The following is a 13,818-nucleotide window of genomic DNA, read 5'->3' on the forward strand; positions in this document are numbered from 1 at the left end:
AGCCACCCACATGTTATATTATTATACCACTAAGCTATATTTTACCAAATGTCCTACTGGACAAATTGTAAAATTTAAATAAATAAATAAAAAAACTACAGTTTGATATAAAAAAAAAACTTTTTTTTACGTGGAGGGAACTTTCATAGGCATCCGCGTTCTCCTGGGAGAGGAAAAAAAAATTTTTTTTTTTTTTTTTAGCGTGGGGAAATCTTCATAGACACCTTATCTCATCGCGCGATGCGGGACCAGGGTGCCGGATTTTTACCGGCTAAAACCCCACGGGCGGGACAAGAGTAGTCAGCGCGAGTGACGCAACCTGGGGGTACTTACTCCCAAGCACTCATAGAAAGTAAGTACAACATGGTAGGCAAGGGAGAGAATTCTCCCGCCCTCTTGCCCGTTATACATTATCCTTCTAAGAAGATACTCGGGTTTCCACCTCTGCACAAATATGCCCAGGATGGTTTCGAACTCGCGAACACAATACTACTAGTTTGTGCCCTTTCGAGCGTAGCTACATGCCCGCCGAATATTTACTAGTTGTTCACTCATAACTATCTCCATCAAGTTGTCCTTATACCAGAGTTTTCAGTGTTGCTACAACAGACACGTGTTTTACAGCAGTTGACCCAAGATGGTCACGTAAACCTTTTTTAATTATAGAATGTCCTAAAAAGCCACATGCATATTGTCCATCGAAATTTCCCACTTCTTGGCCCGTCAGCACTTTTATTGTTTTCCATCTGTAGATCATTGGAATTTCTCCAAGAGTTTTACCGCGATACTACAAAGATGAAATTACAACGTGATCACTTGTTATTTTAACAGATCTGTCAATTATTACTATAAAAATAAATTCTTCATTATGTCAGAAGGTGGTATGGAACAATCCATATCATAAATAGAATCGCGAAATTTGTTGCTCTAAAAATTACTTTTGCAATTGTGCGTAAATGAAAACATGTATCACAATTTGAGATCAAATTCATCTTGCATAATGATATATTAGCTACTAATATTAATAAGTTAGTAAGTTACAAGTCACAGGTCACAAAGTACTTTTTTATAATTCTACAATTTTGTACCACATGGAATAATCAGTTGTCTTTTAATTCGTAAAATTTACATATACAACGTTATTTGTTTTACTACGAATCGTGCTTAGTTTTTTATTATAATACCGATAACTTGTAAGATCAAAAATTTTATTTGTAACATTAAATTCATTCTACACGAGAGCGCAAGAAATGAGAAAAAATCACTCTGTTCTTGTCCTTCTCGCGACATTAATTAATCACCGTACCATAATATTATCATTAGACACAGAGTAAAAATCTCAAATAAAATCGTCGTTTCTACTATTCCGTGCTATTGTACTCGAAAATACATGTAGCGATCGAATAGAAACGAAAAGCAGTGGCAACTTTCAACGTCATCTCTTTCCCAAACCAACAGTATAAATATACCTGCATAAGCATACAGCATAAATAGAAGCTTTTCCAGACGGAGTTCATAGAGAATGGATCTATCGTAGAAAGCTTGTAGATACTCAAACATAGTATTATCGAACTTATACAGAATTATAAGAAAATCATGTACTGGAACAGTCGGTTCACTGTTTCGGCAAATCTCCAATCAAATAATAAATTAGAAAATTCGATACTAAGAATTTCAAAATTTTTGACCACGAAAAATTCACATTTATTTGTACTCGTAAATTTCGTGGTGATGTCCAATTAAATTCTCAATAATTTTATTGCATCTTATCTTGAATTCTTAGTTAGACATGGTGTACCTTTTCACTGCCGTCAATGAGAATTATAGATTTTTAGTTCGATGACAAAGTATCTCAAATTGCACGCCAACTCGTATCATCAATCTTGAGATCAGTGAATGAATAAACGAGTTGTTTGATACGCTAGGGATATGGTGTACAGTTTTTGGGAGGATAAGTCGTACGATATCCAGTCATGATTCCATTTTCCTATCTATTTGCTTTGAAGATTGTAATATACGAAACGTAAAACATCTAATTAGTTTTTCTCCTCATCGATCTTTTTCTGCCTTTCGATACATTCCTATTATTATTACATTTCACACATCCCCTTTAGTTGTTCGAATATGAAAAACATAACTATTTCCCAGTAGAAGCTTTCAAGAGCAAAATTTCTTTAAAGTTTCATAGCTGATCGCAGACGATATGATTGGCTAAAAAATAGGCTAAAAAAAAACTATTGGTATCTTTTTTCACTTCCCCGAAGTCACAGAGTTCCATTTAATCGATCGAGGGTAAAATACGGCGTCGATAAACGAAGAAATGGTCGAATTTGCCGTGGAAATGGATAATGATTCATCGGCTATTATCTGTCTCCCCTCCACGAGGGGAAAATTAATAAGAAGTAAACTGTAGAACACGCAGCACCATCAGTCTGCTTTCGTCGGTCGCAAGAGAAAGAAGGTCGCGGTTTACCGATATACTTTGTTTTGAATAGTTTCATTGACGGAAGAAGAGGAACACAAGTGAAATGTGTCGCTAAGGGCAAGTGATTCAAGCATGTACATATGTGTTATTCAAGTTTCATATAATTTATTGGAATGCACTTCGGATACTCTAGTGCAAGTTTCCAGTGTTTTGAAAGATTTGTTTTTTTCTTTTCCTTTCTCTAAGTGAACAGTTATTACTCTATTCGGAAGAATCGAAGAAAGACGGTTCTATGTTAAGAAATTATCCTTTGTTTTCACGATTCCTGGCTCTGTTGGAACACACTGAACACGGAGTAAGAAGTCTTCAGTAGCTACAACATAAATGTTTTCCATAATTTTTTACCTACAAATATAAAGGAAAAAAGGTTTAGGCGAAACTGACTGTCATGAAGGACTCAAGGTTGACGGAGATGACGTAAATACTGGTAAATTCGATAGGTCTCATAGCGCGCCTCATTAACATCAAAAAAGCTCTCTTAACGTTGTTATTTAACGATGTCCAGTCGCTTCTGAATATCACATCAGAAAGTTCCAAACTCTGCACGGAAAATTATATCATTTTACTCAATTAGTTGTAAAATTTCCAGAAGGTGGGATTTCCTGTCAATGGACTGCGGATATTTATGTAAATTCATATTCTTGTGCATACAATTGGAGAAGTAGAGCCTCAGCATAGTTGTTTCACCTACGAAAAATTGTAATATTACAATATTTTTATATATTTGCCTATTTCTTTTCACGTTAAGCGCTTTCTATGCATTGATGGACCTTTAAATTTCTCATAATTGCATAAATATCCTTAGTCTAATTATGATACAAGCATTTCATACTGGCAGGAAATGTGAAGTCTCTATATGAACGCTATTCACTTAAAAGAAAATCATATCCAAACGTATACGTGTGATGCGTACAGGAAATCCAACCTTAAGGTTTTATTACATTCTTCGTCGTAATGTTGAACCTTAAGCTTGACTTCATTCCCGAACCAACAGTAGTAAAATATCTGCATCAACGAGAAGTTCATAAAGAGGATCCTTCCTATGATGTTCGAATCCATTTCCATTTGTGTTATTTGATAAAGGTTGAAACAGATCATACACAGACTTGTATAGAATTGGAAAAACATGATTGTTCTAAATTCCTCGTTCACCATTTCGCTAAATCTGTAAGCTCGTAAATAAGAAAATGTTACAGTGAAGAAGTTATACAGGGTAGTTGGTAACTGGTGGTACAAGCGGAAAGGGGGCGATTCTACGCGAAATGATTCTACGCGAAAAAAGAAGTCGAAAATATAGAATAAAAATTTTTCGTTTGAGGCTTTGTTTTCGAGAAAATCGACTTTGAATTTTCGCTCGGTACGCGTGCACTTTATCACGTCTCGTTATAACGGATCTCACTGTAGATCGTAGTCTCGATGGAAAAATAAAAAAAAAAATTTTTTATTCTATATTTTCGACTTCTTTTTTCGCGTAGAATCACCCCCTTCCCGCTTGTACCACTAGTTACCAACCTGTATATTTTATTTCTCTGCGAAGTTATCAAAAGAGAAATAAATCGGCAAACTGACTTGTATATTTGATTGTGATGACGAACACACAGCTTCACTGAGTAATTCTGGTTCGATTCAATGTTCTTTAGACGATGCTCTAGTATTTCGAATTGGCAGGTAATATGAATTAGTAGGCCACTGTACAGAGAATCAGTAGCGACGCATCCAAAGGAGCATATCGTCGTGAATAACGACTGATAAAGCAAAGTAAGCAGAAATGCAGATGCAGACGAATAGTCGTATGGTACCCATGTTCGATATGTTAGTTGTCTTTTCTTATACGTCAGAAGCGATTCCATAAATAGATAAAAATTACTAGTCATGAGTATCGTCATATAACCAAGTGTGTTCCAGCTAGAAGAAAAAAGAAAATAGAAAAATGCTTTCAGTCGAAGAAGCATTGTCGATCAATTAAAAGTAAGTTCTTATTTAATGCAACAATCTATATTTTTGTAGGTAAATATATAGTTATCATACTACTAACACAATTTAACCTTAACATCGAAAATTATTTGTTGTATTAGGCGTAATATTATTAGACGACTTATTGCAGATGCATTTGTGTATTCGTTTAGGTTGTAGAGGATTGTAAATAATGGTTGTTGGAATAAGGAAGTAACTCGTTGTTGAAATCGTCAAGTGTATTTAAAATAATAAATAAATAAAAAAATACAGATAATTTCGTTAAGACGCTCGTACTAACAAATTCGCTAAGACAGTGTATAATCGCTAAAATACTCGCTGATTAGATCGCTGATAGATACTCGATAGATTCTCGTAGATACTCGCAGATACTGCAATTCTTACAATCGCGTCTGTTTATTTATACTGGTCGGGAAAGAGTCGGAAAATTCAATATCGTTTTTGTTCAATGGTTGCACGTAGCGGCGACATTGTTTTGCCCGGAGTTTATTTATTATTATATTGTGTGTATCCAATCGATATTGATACTCCGAGGCAAAACAACAACATGATTGGAATTGTCTTCTAGCTCATGTGTTGCTACAAGGTCATCTAATCATATATGTATACAAGATAGAAAGTTTTTGTTTCACCAAAGGAGCGAAAAACAAACTTACTCGGTAATTTTGTCGAATCTCAACAAAATTTCGAATTCTTGTTGATTCATTGGCAAAAGTGGCTCTTTCTGTAGAGTGTCGCGCAAACGTACGAAGCTTTCGCGATATATCAGTATAACGGAGACTTTGATGCTTATGAGGAACGATCCCACTGTCACGTGAAAATTGTCACTGAAGTCGTCTATGTTTTCTACATTGTATATCATATCCATTATTAAACAAAGAAAGAAAGTATTCAAGACCAGGAGCGAGAATACCGTATAAATCTTGTACAAAAATTTTTTGCGGGGTGTTTTCCACGAAGCCGGTGGAAAACAGCCGCACAATGTGAACAATAAGAATGTCCATCGTAGTATATGCATGCTTGATGTCCAAACTTTTTATTATCACGCACTTCCTTTGTTTAACCGATCCTTATTTTGTTATAGTAACAGTGAAAGTAAGTATACAGAGAAATTATCGAAAATGTAGAAAGAAGTGGGTTATACAACACTCTCGAGCAGCTCTTGTTCGAAGTTAGAAATGTAACTGACGACTGTAAAATCAATTCCCTCTTACTGTTCTTATTTAATGCAACAATCTATATTTTTGTAGGTAAATATATAGTTATCATACTACTAACACAATTTAACCTTAACATCGAAAATTATTTGTTGTATTAGGCGTAATATTATTAGACGACTTATTGCAGATGCATTTGTGTATTCGTTTAGGTTGTAGAGGATTGTAAATAATGGTTGTTGGAATAAGGAAGTAACTCGTTGTTGAAATCGTCAAGTGTATTTAAAATAATAAATAAATAAAAAAATACAGATAATTTCGTTAAGACGCTCGTACTAACAAATTCGCTAAGACAGTGTATAATCGCTAAAATACTCGCTGATTAGATCGCTGATAGATACTCGATAGATTCTCGTAGATACTCGCAGATACTGCAATTCTTACAATCGCGTCTGTTTATTTATACTGGTCGGGAAAGAGTCGGAAAATTCAATATCGTTTTTGTTCGACGGTTGCACGTAGCGGCGACACTGTTTTGCCCGGAGTTTATTATTACATTGTGTGTATCCTAATGATATTGATACTCCGGGACAAAACAACATGATATGAATTGTCCTCTAGCTCGTGTGTTGTTACAAGTTCATCTAATCATATCTATATACATGATAGGAAGTTTTCATTTCAACAAACTTACTCGGTAACTTTGTCGAATCTCAACAAAATTTCGAATTCTTGTCGGTTCATTGGCAAAAGTGGTTCTTTCTGTAGAGTGTCGCGCAAACGTACGAAGCTTTCGCGATACATCAACATAACGGAGACCTTGATGGTTGTGAGGAACGATCCCATCGTCACGTGAAAATTATCACTGAAGTCGTCTATATTTTCTACATTGTATATCATATCCATTATTAAACAAAGAAAGAAAGTATTCAAGACCAGGAGCGAGAATACCGTATAAATCTTGTACAAAAATTTTTTGCGGGGTGTTTTCCACGAAGGCGGTGGTAAACAGCCGCACAATGTGAACAATAAAAATGTCCATCGTAGTATATGCATGCTTGATGTCCAAATTTTTAATTATCACGCACTTCCTTTCTTTAACCGATCCTTATTTCGTTATAGTAACAGTGAAAGTAAGTATGCAGAGAAATTATCGAAAATGGAGAAAGAAGTGAGTTATACGCTACTCTCGAGCAGTCACTTCGACTCTTGTTCGAAGTTAGAAATGTAACTGACGACTGTAAAATCAATTCCCTCTTACTTCTTTCAACAGACTTATTTTCTACTGCAATTACCCTTCGCTGTACGTATCATTACTATAATAGTAGTGTGTGACACGATGCCATTGGATGCGTATCTACCGTTTAAAGAATAATGAATCAACCCTTCGTACTCTTACATATTTTTTTCATACCCCTCTTCATATTATCCTTTGTTGCGAGCTAATATAGCGTAAATATTCACCTTCGATAATGTTTCGTAAAATAGAACGAGCGAAGAATATTATCCACGAATTGGACGGAAGAATTTTTAGTTGAAAATGAAATATCGTCCACGTGTGCTTCTTCAACATATCACAAGGGATAAACGTCCAACATATTTTCTTTTACGACCAGGCAAGCATTTATGAGTTGGCATTTCATGGTGCAAAGTTTATTGTTACCTTCTCTACATGCATCGGTACATTTGCAGAACGTTGTCCACTGGAAGCATCGATACAAATAGTCTCAAAATCCACTGCACTTCTATTTCATGCCACCATTTAGTTCGTTGCAACGTGAATTCGGTATTTATAACGTCTACCTCGAATAAGGGAACCAAGCATCACTAGAGTAGCAGAAAGCTTTCAAAAAATTGCAATAGGATCGTCAGGTGTACAGATGCGTTTTTAAATTGTGTGGTTTACAAAGCTTGAAGATAAAATTTCAAACATTTTTTTGTATATTCCACAATTCGCAAGATAGGAGGTACGTTAATTTGTTGATTAAATTCTGCATTTTTATTTCTCAGTCGTGATCGTCATGAGTACATTAGTGAGAGTGTTGTATGGCCATGCACAACGGTAAAAGGATACACTTTTACAATAATTGTAGACAAATTAAGATAATTAAACAGTCAGTAAAAATCACAGTAACAAGGAAAATTCTTATTTACTCTTAGAGTTTGACAGAAGATTGTACGAAGAGTAAGTCATCTTCATGATCTATAATAAAGTACAAAGTTGTTAGAATCGCAATAATAATTTATAATTTAATGGTTATTTGTTTTACTACGAATTGTGCCTAGTTTTTTATTATAATACCAATAACTTGTAAGATCAAAAATTTTATTTGTTACATTAAATTCATTCTATACGAGAGTGCAAGAAACGAGAAAAGATCACTCTGATCTTTTCCTTTTTACGACTTTAATTAATCACCGTATCATAATCATTATCATTAGACACTGAATAAACATTTCAGATAAAACCGTCGTTTCTGCTTCCCGTGCTATTGCACTAGAAAATACATGTAGTTATCAAATAGAAACGGAAAGCGGTACCAACCTTCAACGTCACCTCGTTCCCAAAACAACAGTATAATCGTCAGGTGTACAGATGCGTTTTTAAATTGTGTGGTTTACAAAGCTTGAAGATAAAATTTCAAACATTTTTTTGTATATTCCACAATTCGCAAGATAGGAGGTACGTTAATTTGTTGATTAAATTCTGCATTTTTATTTCTCAGTCGTGATCGTCATGAGTACATTAGTGAGAGTGTTGTATGGCCATGCACAACGGTAAAAGGACACACTTTTACAATAATTGTAGACAATTTACGATAATTAAACAATCAGTAAAAATTGAATCACAATAACAACGAAAATTCTTATTTACTCTTAGAGTTTGACAGAAGATTGTACGAAGAGTAAGTCATCTTCATGATCTATAATAAAGTACAAAGTTGTTAGAATCGCAATAATAATTTATAATTTAATGGTTATTTGTTTTACTACGAATTGTGCCTAGTTTTTTATTATAATACCAATAACTTGTAAGATCAAAAATTTTATTTGTTACATTAAATTCATTCTATACGAGAGTGCAAGAAACGAGAAAAGATCACTCTGATCTTTTCCTTTTTACGACTTTAATTAATCACCGTATCATAATCATTATCATTAGACACTGAATAAACATTTCAGATAAAACCGTCGTTTCTGCTTCCCGTGCTATTGCACTAGAAAATACATGTAGTTATCAAATAGAAACGGAAAGCGGTACCAACCTTCAACGTCACCTCGTTCCCAAAACAACAGTATAAATACACCTGCATAAGCATACAGCACAAATAGAAGCCGCTCCATAAGAAGTTCATACTGAACGGATCTACCGTGGAAAACTGATAGACACTCAGACATAGTACTATCGAACTTATGCAAAATTGCAAGAAAATCATGTACTGAAACACACTGTTCACTGTTTCGGCAAATCTGCAATCAAATAAAAAATTAGAAAATTCGGTACTAAAAATTTCAAAATCCATGATCACGAAAAATGCACATCTATTTGTAAATATCGTAGTGATGTCTAATTAAGTTCCCAATAATTTTATTGCATCTTATCTTGAATTCTTCGTTAGACATGGTGTTCCTTTCGCTGCCGTCAATGAGAATGATGGATTTTTATTTCGATGACAAAGTATCTCAAATTGCACGCCAACTCCTATCTTGAGGTCAGTGAATCAATAAACGAGTTGTTTGATACGCTAGGGATAAGGTGTACAGTTTTTGGGCGGGTAAATCGTACGATATCCAGTCGTGATTCCATTTTCCTATCTTTTCGTTTTGAAGAGTATTAGTACTTATTATTATTACATTTCACACATCCTCTTTAGTTGTTCGAATATAAAAAACATAACTATTTCCCAGTAGAAGCTTTCAAGAGCAAAATTTCTCTAAAGTTTCATATCGCAGACGATATGATTGTCTAAAAAATAGGCTAACAAAAAAACTATTGGTATCTTTTTTCACTTCCCCAAAGTCACAGAGTCCTCTTTAATGGATTGAAGGCAAAATACGGCGTCGATAAGCGAAGAAATGGTCGAATTTGCCGTGGAAATGGATAATGATTCATCGGCTATTATCTGTTTCCCCTCCACAAAAATTAATAAGAAGTAATCTGTGGAACACGTAGCATCATCAGTCTGTTTTCGTCGGTCGCAAGAGAAAGGAGGCCGCGGTTTACCGATAGATTTTATTTTGAATAATTTCATTGACGGAAGAAGAGGAACATAAGTGAAATGTGTCGCTAAGGGCAAGTGATTTAAGCATGTACATATGTGTTATTCATGTTTCATATAATTTATTGAAATACACTTCGGATACTCTAGTGCACGTTCGCATTGTTTTGAACGATTTGCTTTTTTCTTTCCCTTTCTCTAAGTGAATAGTTATTACTCTATTCGGAAGAATCGAAGAAAGACGGTTCTATGTTAAGAAATTATCCTTTGTTTTCACGATTCCTGGCTCTGTTGGAACACACTGAACACGGAGTAAGACGTCTTCAGTAGCTACAACATAAATGTTTCCCATAATTTTCAACCTAAAAATATAAAGCAAAAAAGGTTTAGACGATACTGACTGTCATGAAGGACTCAAGATTGACGGAGATGACGTAAATGCTGGTAAATTCGATCGGTCTCATAGCGCGCCTCATTAACATCAAAAAAGCTCTCTTAACGTTGTTATTTAACGATGTCCAGTCGCTTCTGAATATTACATCAGAAAGTTCCAAACTCTGCACAGAAAATTATATCATTTTACTCAATTAGTTGTAAAATTTCCAGAAGGTGGGATTTCCTGTCAATGGACTGTGGATATTTATGTAAATTCATATTCTTGTGCATACAATTGGAGAAGTAGAGCTTCAACACAGTTGTTTCACCTACGAAAAATTGTAATATTACAATATTTTTATATATTTGCCTATTTCTTTCCACGTTAAGCGCTTTCTATGCATTGATGGACCTTTAAATTTCTCATAATTGCACAAATATCCGTAGTCTAATTATGATACGAGCATTTTAGACTGACAGGAAATGTGAAGTCTCTATGTGAACGCTATTCACTGGAAAGTAAATCATATCCAAATGTATACAGGAAATCCAACCTTAAGGTTTTATTACATTCTTCGTCGTAATGTTGAACCTTAAGCTTGACTTCATTCCCGAACCAACAGTAGTAAAATATCTGCATCAACGAGAAGTTCATAAAGAGGATCCTTCCTATGATGTTCGAATCCATTTCCATTTGTGTTATTTGATAAAGGTTGAAACAGATCATACACAGACTTGTATAGAATTGGAAAAAAAAGATCGCCCTAAATTCCTCGTTCACCATTTCGCCAAATCTGTAAGCTCGTAAATGAGAAAATGTTACAGTGAAAAAGTTATATATTTTATTTCTGTGGAGTTATCAAAAGAGAAATAAATCAGCAAACTGACTTGTATATGTGATCGTGATGACGAACACACAGCTTCACTGAGTAATTCTGGTTCGATTCGATGTTCTTCAGACGATGCTCTAGTATTTCGAATTGGCAGTTAATATGTATCAACAGGCCACTGTACAGAGAATCAGTAGCGATGCATCCAAAGGAGCATATCGTCGTGAATAACGATTGATAAAGCAAAGTAAGCAGAAATGCAGATGTAGACGAATAGTCGTATGGTACCCATGTTCGATACGTTAGTTGTCTTTTCTTATACGTCAGAAGCGATTCCATAAATAGATAAAAATTACTAGACATGAGTATCGTCATATAAACAAATGTGTTCCAGCTAGAAGAGAAAAAGAAAATAGAAAAGTGCTTTCAGTCGAAGAAGCATTGTCGATCAATTGCTAAGCGCTTTCTATGCATTGATGGAGCTTTAAGTTTCTCATAATTGCATAAATATCCGTAGTCTAATTATGATACGAGCATTTTAGACTGACAGGAAATGTGAAGTCTCTATGTGAACGCTATTCACTGGAAAGTAAATCATATCCAAATGTATACAGGAAATCCAACCTTAAGGTTTTATTACATTCTTCGTCGTAATGTTGAACCTTAAGCTTGACTTCATTCCCGAACCAACAGTAGTAAAATATCTGCATCAACGAATAGTTCATAAAGAGAATCCTGCCTATAATGTTCGAATCAATCTCGATTTGTGTTATTTGATAAATGTTGAAACAGATCATACACAGACTTGTATAGAATTGGAAAAAAAAGATCGCCCTAAATTCCTCGTTCACCATTTCGCCAAATCTGTAAGCTCGTAAATGAGAAAATGTTACAGTGAAAAAGTTATATATTTTATTTCTGTGGAGTTATCAAAAGAGAAATAAATCAGCAAACTGACTTGTATATGTGATCGTGATGACGAACACACAGCTTCACTGAGTAATTCTGGTTCGATTCGATGTTCTTCAGACGATGCTCTAGTATTTCGAATTGGCAGTTAATATGTATCAACAGGCCACTGTACAGAGAATCAGTAGCGATGCATCCAAAGGAGCATATCGTCGTGAATAACGATTGATAAAGCAAAGTAAGCAGAAATGCAGATGTAGACGAATAGTCGTATGGTACCCATGTTCGATACGTTAGTTGTCTTTTCTTATACGTCAGAAGCGATTCCATAAATAGATAAAAATTACTAGACATGAGTATCGTCATATAAACAAATGTGTTCCAGCTAGAAGAGAAAAAGAAAATAGAAAAGTGCTTTCAGTCGAAGAAGCATTGTCGATCAATTGAAAGTAAGTTCTTATTTAATGCAACAATCTATATTTTTGTAGGTAAATATATAGTTATCATACTACTAACACAATTTAACCTTAACATCGAAAACTATTTGTTGTATTAGGCGTAATATTATTAGACGACTTATTGCAGATGCATTTGTGTATTCGTTTAGGTTGTAGAGGATTGTAAATAATGGTTGTTGGAATAACGAAGTAACTCGTTGTTGAAATCGTCAAGTGTATTTAAAATAATAAATAAATAAAAAAATACAGATAATTTCGTTAAGACGCTCGTACTAACAAATTCGCTAAGACAGTGTATAATCGCTAAAATACTCGCTGATTAGATCGCTGATAGATACTCGATAGATACTCGTAGGTACTCGCAGATGCTGCAATTCTTACAATCGCGTCTGTTTATTTATACTGGTCGGGAAAGAGTCGGAAAATTCAATATCGTTTTTGTTCAATGGTTGCACGTAGCGGCGACATTGTTTTGCCCGGAGTTTATTTATTATTATATTGTGTGTATCCAATCGATATTGATACTCCGAGGCAAAACAACAACATGATTGGAATTGTCTTCTAGCTCATGTGTTGCTACAAGGTCATCTAATCATATATGTATACAAGATAGAAAGTTTTTGTTTCACCAAAGGAGCGAAAAACAAACTTACTCGGTAATTTTGTCGAATCTCAACAAAATTTCGAATTCTTGTTGATTCATTGGCAAAAGTGGCTCTTTCTGTAGAGTGTCGCGCAAACGTACGAAGCTTTCGCGATATATCAGTATAACGGAGACTTTGATGCTTATGAGGAACGATCCCACTGTCACGTGAAAATTGTCACTGAAGTCGTCTATGTTTTCTACATTGTATATCATATCCATTATTAAACAAAGAAAGAAAGTATTCAAGACCAGGAGCGAGAATACCGTATAAATCTTGTACAAAAATTTTTTGCGGGGTGTTTTCCACGAAGCCGGTGGAAAACAGCCGCACAATGTGAACAATAAGAATGTCCATCGTAGTATATGCATGCTTGATGTCCAAACTTTTTATTATCACGCACTTCCTTTGTTTAACCGATCCTTATTTTGTTATAGTAACAGTGAAAGTAAGTATACAGAGAAATTATCGAAAATGTAGAAAGAAGTGGGTTATACAACACTCTCGAGCAGCTCTTGTTCGAAGTTAGAAATGTAACTGACGACTGTAAAATCAATTCCCTCTTACTGCCTTCAACAGACTTACTTTCTACTGCAATACTTCGCTGATACGTATCATTACTATAATAGTAGTGTGTGACACGATGACATTGGATGCGTATCTACCGTTTAAAGAATAATGAACCAACCCTTCGTACACATACATATTTATTTCATACCCCTCTTCATATTTTCCTTTGTTGTGAGCTACTATAGCGTAAATATTT

The 13,818-nt window shown here is 34.8% G+C and overlaps 3 protein-coding genes across 3 annotated transcripts; all 3 read right to left on the bottom strand.

Annotated features, from left to right (window-relative positions):
• Nucleotides 1-1,205: 1,205 nt before the first annotated feature.
• Nucleotides 1,206-6,522, bottom strand: LOC117151376. The gene is made up of 3 exons (XM_033319572.1): nucleotides 6,311-6,522; nucleotides 3,998-4,390; nucleotides 1,206-1,551 (listed from the first exon to the last, which is right to left on the bottom strand). The coding sequence occupies exons 1-3, from the start codon at nucleotides 6,520-6,522 to the stop codon at nucleotides 1,362-1,364; spliced, it is 795 nt and encodes a 264-aa protein (XP_033175463.1). The 3' UTR covers nucleotides 1,206-1,361.
• LOC100746413 (odorant receptor Or2-like) lies at nucleotides 2,585-3,688 on the bottom strand. The gene is made up of 3 exons (XM_033319570.1): nucleotides 3,449-3,688; nucleotides 2,870-3,025; nucleotides 2,585-2,798 (listed from the first exon to the last, which is right to left on the bottom strand). The coding sequence occupies exons 1-3, from the start codon at nucleotides 3,638-3,640 to the stop codon at nucleotides 2,742-2,744; spliced, it is 405 nt and encodes a 134-aa protein (XP_033175461.1). The 5' UTR covers nucleotides 3,641-3,688; the 3' UTR covers nucleotides 2,585-2,741.
• Nucleotides 6,523-10,222: 3,700 nt separating the features above from the next.
• Nucleotides 10,223-13,423, bottom strand: LOC112212422 (odorant receptor Or1-like). Its single transcript, XM_033319573.1, has 5 exons — nucleotides 13,062-13,423; nucleotides 12,000-12,335; nucleotides 11,654-11,905; nucleotides 10,804-11,005; nucleotides 10,223-10,393 (listed from the first exon to the last, which is right to left on the bottom strand). The coding sequence occupies exons 1-5, from the start codon at nucleotides 13,421-13,423 to the stop codon at nucleotides 10,223-10,225; spliced, it is 1,323 nt and encodes a 440-aa protein (XP_033175464.1).
• Nucleotides 13,424-13,818: the final 395 nt, after the last annotated feature.

This window comes from Bombus impatiens, unplaced genomic scaffold (assembly GCF_000188095.3).
Source record: "Bombus impatiens unplaced genomic scaffold, BIMP_2.2 scf_0166, whole genome shotgun sequence".
Classification (NCBI taxonomy): Eukaryota; Metazoa; Arthropoda; class Insecta; order Hymenoptera; family Apidae; genus Bombus; species Bombus impatiens.